Source organism: Halichoeres trimaculatus, unplaced genomic scaffold (assembly GCF_033239565.1).
Source record: "Halichoeres trimaculatus isolate MK-OKI-2021-1 unplaced genomic scaffold, fHalTri1.1 fHalTri1_scaffold_7, whole genome shotgun sequence".
NCBI classification, from domain to species: Eukaryota; Metazoa; Chordata; class Actinopteri; order Labriformes; family Labridae; genus Halichoeres; species Halichoeres trimaculatus.
Genome location: NW_027437185.1, coordinates 38,225,001 through 38,233,748, shown reverse-complemented (window position 1 = coordinate 38,233,748; position 8,748 = coordinate 38,225,001). Strand labels below are relative to the sequence as shown.

The 8,748-nt window shown below is 42.6% G+C and overlaps 1 protein-coding gene across 13 annotated transcripts in view; it reads left to right on the top strand.

The window, feature by feature from the left end:
- Positions 1 to 7,445: 7,445 nt before the first annotated feature.
- Positions 7,446 to 8,748, top strand: part of prom1a (prominin 1a) — a 117,503-nt gene continuing 116,200 nt past the window's right edge. For all 13 annotated transcript variants that reach the window (XM_074673484.1, XM_074673478.1, XM_074673483.1 and 10 more), the window contains exon 1: positions 7,446 to 7,966. In XM_074673484.1, the coding sequence (XP_074529585.1) occupies positions 7,738 to 7,966 (229 nt within the window). In that variant the 5' untranslated portion in view covers positions 7,446 to 7,737. The remainder of the gene's footprint in view (positions 7,967 to 8,748) is intronic.

The window sequence follows — 8,748 nt, the reverse complement described above, 5'->3', positions numbered from 1 at the left end:
AATTTTGGAACCGTGTAAAAAACTGAATCTTATCAAGTGTTTTTCTCTTATTTTCAGTATAAAATGTCTTTTTAGACTTAACATGAGCCACATTCACCTGAGCAGTCCAGAAAATGTCTGATTTCAAGTTATTAAAAAGAAATGTGTCCATCAAGTAACTTTTCTCTAACCTCAATAGCAGATTTTCTTTTCTTTTTCTTTTTGTTACAGCAATTCAGACTTAATTTGTCTTTAAATAACTTGAAATCAGACATTTTTCTGGACTGTTCAGGTGAATGTGGCTCAGATTGAGTCTAAAAAGACATTTTCTCCTGAAGATAAGACAAAAACACTTGATAAGATTTCAGTTTTTTGCCGTGTTTGATGGAGACGTGAATGTGACGTTGGATGAGAGTTTTATTCAGAGATTTTTTGTTTACAGACCAACAGATAAATGGATTTACAGGCTGTCGTCTTCCCTCAGTAAATTAAAGACCTTTATTTAAATGATAAATTTGTTCAGATGAGCAGAAGCTTCTAGATCAACCTGCTGCTTCTCTGCGCGGTTTAAAACCTGCACTTTATCTGCTTTAAAATAATATTAGAGCTTTATTCTTTAGGGTACGTTTTCAGTCGCTTCTTTACAGAAAATAACACAAACGAATCATCAAATATTGAGTTTATCAAACTAACAGAGTCATCCCCGTCTGTAACTTCCTGCCCAGTTCTGCCGAGCGTTTGCACTGATGGACCATTCTGTCTTAATGTGAAGTGTTTCCCATCGGACTCAGAGTAAAGTTCATGTTTACATCGTAGAAAATAGAAGCAATATTTCCTCAGTTTGCCTTTTTGCATGAGTGTTTACAGTTTGATTTAAGTTAAAATCTATAGAAAGATAAATTTAATGACTCATCCTTCAGATCATACAGCTTCCACTGAGTCTGAGCAATATATAAATAATATTATAAAACAAATATTATCAGAGTTTTACTTCACAGCAGCCACGCCAAATATTCATATTTAACTCATGTCCAACAATAATAAACAGGTTTGTAGCTGAAACTAGTCAGAGAAATGATTATATGAATAAAATGTTTTAATAAGTTTTAAGATAATCCACAGTTTGGGTTCAGAGAGCTTCGTCTGCTGCGTTTTTAATTTATTTTTGACTTTAAAGTTGAATTTCCTGTGGTGTTAATGACTAATTTATCAGAGATTTGTTAAAAAGAGCGTCATGTTTTTCTCCCAGCAGGAGAAATGTGTAAATAATGAAGCTTTTCAGCGTTTGTTTGACTGATTGTTCAGATTGTGATGGGAGCTGACAAACGTGATGGGATCAAGCCGTCCTGACGGTCGTGGCGGTCGTGACGGTCGTGGCGGTCCTGTCCCTGCCTGCTTCGCTCCTCCACTTTTTAATTCCTACCTCGATTGTTTGATGAAGTTTTGGATCAATAAAAGTTTGTTTCTTAAGTTTCTTGTTTTTATTGAGGGTTGTGCAGTGAAGGTTTGTTGGTCTCTTCTTCTTCTTCTGTCAGTTTTTCTCTTTTTTGGAAACAGGATGAGTTCATTTTGAGCCGCAGACGAGTCGCTTCCTGATCTGGGGTCAGGATTGGACAAGTCTCCGGCTGCAGATCAGTAAGTATAACTCACTCCTGACAGTAAACCAATGTTTACTCGACCTTTGACCTCACCTGACTGGAGCCTGAGCTGCGGTGTATTTGTGGAGGAGCTGAGATCAGGTGGAGTAAATCCGCAGCAGACGTTCTTAGAAAGCTAATCCGCTGTCAGACCGAGGACGGGGATGAGCTGCAGCTCCGTTACAGAAACCAGGAAGTTGTGTCATAATGTTACGTAGCAGCAGCAGACGGTGAGGAGGAAGATGATGATGAAGCAGGGGAAGAAATGTTAACAGAGGGAGGATTTTTATTTTGACGTACTGTTCCTTTAAATCCTGTATGTATCAAAGTGCCGTTCTCCCCCCTCTGCCCCCCCTGCAGGTGTAATGAGGGAGCGATCGGAGCAGAAAGGTGCCCTCACCCTGATCAAAGACCCCCAAACAGGGGCCCCTTGTCTCCAGGAGCCGGGGCCTCAGAGAGGACAGAGCGAGTCATTGTGCAGGAGGCAGAGACCAACCTGCTGCTCCACCAATCACAGGCTGCGCCTCAGGTATCTGCTGTCTGTCCTCTGGGTGCAGGGGTCAAAGGTCAGGGGGACTGAACAGGTGGAAAACACGAAGAGGGATGAAAGATAAAAACAAAGGAGTTTCTTTAAAGTCTGAACATCCTCAGGACTACCAGCTGACTCCTGTAGCTCCTCAGAAACAAACCTCTAATTGCTCTGTTTAATGATGATGATGTCATCAGGTGTGTAGCGACCCCTCCTCACATTAAAGAGGTTTAACCTGTGAATGTTTGCTCCACTTTAAACTTTCTAACCTGATTAATTCACTGATGAGGACGTTACCGTTATCTCTCCAGCTCTAACGCAGCCTGACCGCGCTGTCAGGAGGAGTGAAGGGGTCGCTGAGTAATCAGAGAGATCGTTACTGAATCTACAGAGACTCTAATGAGAGATTAATGAAACCATTGTATTCAAAGATTAGACTCATTAAACGTCTTCCTGCTGGTGATAAAGAAATCATAGACTCCAAGTTTGACCTGAGGAGAAGTTTTTAACCGTTCAACAATGATTCAGTTAAATCTGACAATAAAACAGGAAGTTAAATACACCCAACCCAGTCCTCTTTATTTATGCAGCACATTTTAAAAATGTATGTTTCCAAAATGCTGCAAAAAAATTATCATAGTTATAATAATAAGAACTTTTATTCATTATTTTTTATTAAATTTTCTTATACTTTTATTGATTAAATATTTTGAATATAAATGAATGAATGAATAAAAGTATATTTTGAAAATGTAGAAAAAGAATAACATTATGGAGACAGCCAACAAAAGAAAAAAATAAAATAAATAAAATAAAATGATAATAATAAAAATAATGATTTTGAGTATGCAATAGTACAGAACTTTTCAATTACAACTAGCTATTTGTTTGCACATAGTAACAATAATAATAATAATAAACTTTATTTATATAGCACTTTTAAAAACAGAAAGTGCTTTACATCATAAAAACAAACAGTAAAAAGAAATAGAAGAGAAAAAGTAAAAGAGAAATGTGAGGAAAAATTTAGAAATATATAAAAGGCTAAGAACCACCACCTTTGCAGAAAAGGAAAGAAAATGTAAAATAAAAACATAAAAAAAATTTAAAAAAAAAAACAAAGAAAAACATTTTTTAAAGGATTTTAAAATATTTTTTTAAAAAAACTTCAATTAGAAACAGAACAATTATCAAACTTAAAAACCAATGGAGTGGTTTTTATGCCAGCAACTCAAGTTCGGCCATCTTGGAGGTACTCTCACAATGGAACTGAATTAAGCTTAAAGGTATTAAGGAAAAATATATTTTATTTGCTTTTGACGACCAAAAATGATCACAGATCAGGGTGAGGAGAGCAAACAGTTGTCCGAAGAACAGGAAACAATGTGGCTAGCTGAGCTCCATCAGGATTTCCAAGCCAATAATCTGTCATTAATCTCAACATCGCATCTTAATATCACACTTAAGTGAAATGATACACTGTAAAAAACTGAAATCTTATCAAGTGTTTTTGTCTTATTTTCAGTAGAAAATGTGTTTTTAGACTCAATCTGAGCCACATTCACCTGAGCAGTCCAGAAAAATGTCTGATTTCAAGTTATTTAAAGACAAGAAAGAGGTCTGAATTACTGTGAAAAGCTAAAAAAAAAAATCAAAATAAGACAAAAACACTTGATCATATTTTAGTTTTTTTGCAGTGTCACAAAAATTAATAGTTCATAAGTAAAACTCAGAGTCTTTTAGGGGCTTTTTTTAAAGTGAGCTTCTCCCAAAACATCATTTACCCCATGATCCCCCTCTCCTCTGAAGATTAGGCGCCGCCCTGTTGGCTATGGCTGCCTTTTGCAGCAGCTCTCTTTTTTTTTTTTGTCCGTTTCTTGTAATTTGTTCGTCTCTTTTTAGTCATCTTTGTATTTGTAGTGGATCATTTCTTTGTTTGGCTCATTTGTTGGTCATGGACACCAAACTTTTTGTGTCTTCAGTGATATTTTTACTACTTTTTCTCCTGTGTTTGTCTGGAGATCCTACATGTAACCATGGCTGCATTGTTTACATGTGGAATCAGCTGTTAGCAGCCTGTAGCATGTCAATGCTAACTGGTGCTAGGCCAGATGTTTCCCCACAAGGTGAGGAGAAGGAGGTGAGGACGACGTGCTGGTTCTCAGGTGTGAGCTAAGAAGTGACGACATGGACCTGTCCTTCCATCCATCGTTATTGGGAACGTAAGATCTATCTCCAATAAGATGGACGAGCTAGCTGTGCTAACCCAGCAACAGAGGGAATACCAGAGCTGGATAAACTGTATGATACTAACAGTGAGTTTACTGTGAGCTACAAAAAAACTTTTAATGACACTAAAACTTTTTTGTCTTTGTCCTGCTCTGTTTGCCGTTTTCACTCAGACTCTGCATTCTCAGTATCTTTATGTATTTCCTGTGTTTGATGCCAGCTGCAGATTAAATTTCCTTTGGGATTACAGTAATAAACTTCACTTAGAGTTTGTTTTGATCTCAGGGATCCCCGCGGGCAAAGCCGTACCTCCAGACTTTCTGCTAAACTTGTCCTGTCCTGGCTTCGTCTGTGTTTCCTGTGAATCTTAAGACTGTTTCTGCAGCTATAGCTGTTTGATTCCTACACTGTCTGATACTGAATCAACTTTAAATACACTGCTCAAAAAAATCAAGGGGGCACTTCAACAGCACAGTGTAACTCTGAGTCAATCACACTTCTGTGAAATCAAACTGTCCACAGAGGAAGAAACACTGATTGACAATCAGTTTCACTTGTTCTGCAAATGGAAAAGACAACAGGTGGAAGTTATCAGCAATTAGCAAGACCCCCTAATAAAGGAGTGTTTGTGCAGGTGGAGACCACAGACCACTTCTCAGTTCCTGAGCTTTCTGCCTGATGTTTTGGTCACTTCTGAAGGCTGGCGGTGATTTCACTTTAGTGGTAGCATGAGACTGTTTCGGTCAGCGTAGTGTCCAGAGCATGGAGGAGCTACCAGGAGACAGGCCAGTACATCAGGAGACGTAGAGGAGGCCGTAGGAGGCCAACGACCCAGTAGCAGGACCACTACCTCTTCCTTTGTGCAAGGTGGAACAAGAGGAGCACTACCAGAGCCAGAACATGAGCTCCAGCAGGCCACACTAATGTGCATATGTCTCCTCAAAGGGTCAGAAACAGACTCCATGAGCACTGAGCACACGTGACAGACGCGACAGAGTCTGGAGACGCCGTGAACGTTCTGCTGCTGCAACATCCTCCAGCATGACCGCTCTGACAGTGGCTCAGTAAAGGTGTGGGGCGGCATTTCTTTCTCAATGTGCTCTCCAGAGGTATCCTGACTGCCATCAGCAGGGGCGTAGCTACAGTTAGGCAAACACAGGCAGTTCCCTAAAAACTGATGTATGAAGTTCTCTTCAACTGAAAGCATTTCTTTTTTCTAAATCTTACTTCACATGCTTCAAAATCCATCAAAGTCTTAATCTGTAATGATGGTTTTGGCTCCTCCCCCTCCCTTCTTATTCAATGGGCTATTCCATGTTACAACACATCTGAACATTTGATTCAGGAAGAAAGTGGTAAAAACACTTTTTACCATTTTTTTCTTATTTCAAACCAAGTGTGAAATAAAACCAATGTTGCTCTGAGATCTGAGATAAACATATCAGACTTTTAGGATTTTAAGGACTTTATCTAGCCCAGGAAACAGGATCATTTTCTCTAAATCAAACTTTTTCAGTTGGTGATAAACATTATTGTATAAATCTCTTTTTTGGAAACATAACTCACTGGACAGGGGGTCAAATAAAAACACATTCACTTTAAAATAATAGGACCAAAAAGTATGCTAACTGTAAATATCACCTCTTTCAGTAGATTTTTTTCCAGTTTGATGTTGTGCTTGATATTTTCATATTTTTTCTTTACTAAATTATTTTTTCAGTATTTACCTATTGTAATGTTTTTCACTTCATCCTTTCTTGTTTGTTCCTGTTACTCTGTAAATTCCCCACTGTGGGACAAATAAGCTTCAATGGACCATAAAAGATTTCAAATCCAGGACAAAGTGGACTAAATGATGGATTCACTTTTTTCTAAATCAAACTAAAGTACAGAACTTGAGGAAATGCATTTAGTTGTGTTAAGTTAGCATGAACAAGATTAGCACTGTCTCATGCCTTGATTCTGGGAAAGAGACAGTGGACCCAGGGAAGGCCAGTCTAGCTCTGAGGAAGAGGACTTACAAGGACATGGAGGGCCCCATGGACTGGGTTTGCCTTGGGCCCCCAAACCACTAAATATGCCCCTGGCCATTAGGAACCGAGCTGAGATCCTCAGACCCCTTGTGAGACCTGAGTTCCTCCTAATGTCAGACGATGCTAGAGTTCATGTGGCTGGAGTGTGACCTGAATCCAGCTGAGCAAATCTGGGACCTCATGTCTCGCTCCATCCACCAACACCACGCTGCACCACAGACTGTCCAGGAGTTGGTGGATGCTTTAGTCCAGGTCTGGAAGGAGATCCCTCAGCCTATAGTGAGTTTTTCCTCTTTAACTTTTAGTGTGACTCCAAATCCAGACCTCCATGGGTTAACACATTTGATTTCCGTTGATAATTTTAGTGTGAGTTTGTTGTCAGCACATTCAACAATATAAAGAACAAAGTATTTATCAAGAATATTTCACTCATTCAGATCCAGGATGTGATATTTTATTGTTCCCTTTATTGTTTTGAGCAGTGTATTTACCTGTCAGTCTTCTTCGTTGGTTTGCAGCAGTTTTTATTCAAATCCCTTTAAAAACCAAATGTAAACACTTCACAGGAGCTTTAATTTCAAACTGAGCTGAGGAAAGATGATAAACAGTGATTTTAATTCAGTCACTTTAAGAAAAACTCAAGTCTAGACTCACTTTGGGTTTCTCTTTAATGGGGGAGTGATTATTCTGCAGGATTTTCACTGTGAAAAACAAAAAGAAGAGCATCACAGCAACATTTTTCCACTAAAAACCTCAATCTGAGGCCAAACCGAGCCTCCAGCACCTTCTGTTCCTGGTTTCATCCCTCAGTCTCCCTGAAGGATCAGTGTCAGCCTGGATGTGGTTCCTACAAAAGCCTGTTTGGACCCCAGAGACCCCACAGAGACTCTGAAATACAAGATGTTCCTCTGCTCCTGACTCCTCCCTCCTCTCTCTGTCTCCAGCAGGAGGAGCGCTTCCCTCTGGACCGGTCCTCCCTCCGTAGATGACGGAGGCGCGCACTCCCGCCCGCTCCCGTGACGCAGCGCCTCCCCGTGCGCACAGATGCTGGAGTGGAAGCGACAGGCGCGCTCATCTCTGTGGGGCTGAAGGCGTCGAGGAGCGGACACGGAGGAGAGGATCAGCCGGTCCGTGTGCGTCAGGAGCGATGGTCCAGACCCGGCGGTGCGCGGGCAGCAGGACTTAGAGAGCGGCGCTCCGTCCGTGTGGACACTTTGAATCCGCTCTGATCAGGAGAGAAGAGCCCGGGCGGTCATCTCCCAGCGATCTCCGGGTCGGGGATTTAACCCCACTCTGAAGGCCAGTCCGTGTGTTTGATCACTCAGACGCGATGTGGAGGTCCGGGGTCCTCCTGCTGCTGTGGGGGCTCCAGGCGCCCGGCGAACTCCAGCAGGAGACGGAGCCGCGGAGACTTCCACCGCCGGGAAAGTTGGATTTCGGTTACGTGCCTGCGGGAGTTTACGAGACTCTGGCCCACTACGAACCAGGTCCTATCGGGATCCTGTTCCACCTGGTGCACGGCTTCCTCTACGTGGTGCAGCCCAACGCTTTCCCAGAAGGTAAGAGTGCTCTTCCTCTCGCTCTGTGTCACACTGAATCGGGTCTCAGGGGGAATGGGGGCGAGTCACACACAGAGTTCCTGCTGTGGGAAACTTGTGTTCAGGTGTGGGAACATCTGAACCCACGGAGGAGCTGTGTTCATGCCCCACTCTGGGATGTTGGCTCTGCCCCCAGTTGCCATGCGCTGAACTCCGCCTGTAGAGACAGATTAGTCCTCATGAATGAGCGGGAATCAGCTGCAGGAGTTTGAGCTGAGCTGAGCTTCTGTCTCGTTGCGTGGAAATGTGTCCACTCACGGGTTTGCAGTCCATTCGTGCGTCAGTGCCGCGCGCGTTTGGGTTTGCGCGCAGGAAGGTGGTGTTGGTGCCTGCGGCGCGCTCCGTGTGCACATGATGACAGCTAACGAAGCTGCTGCTGACAGCACAGAGCCCGCTGGACGCTCCACACGCGGGTCTGTGCTCGGCTTGATGAGAGTCCAGAGTCTGGATCCACGTGTGCCACACTCAGACGCGTCTAAGTGGGTCGTGGATGGTGGAAAGATGCAGACCCCCCGTGCATGCGTCACAGTCTGGGACCTTCTCTGCTGGAGCGGTTTGCAGATTAGCAGCTCTCTGAGTCACCTTGTTAATTGGGTAATCCCATAAGCTCGTGCACCATATGTTGTTGGTCTCTCAGTCCAGTTCGTCACCAGCACCGGAGGGTTCCCGTCCTGGTCCCGCGGGGCCACGGACCACTGCTCACCCATGGGTGCACCCAGAGAATGATGCAGAGTGGAAATCAT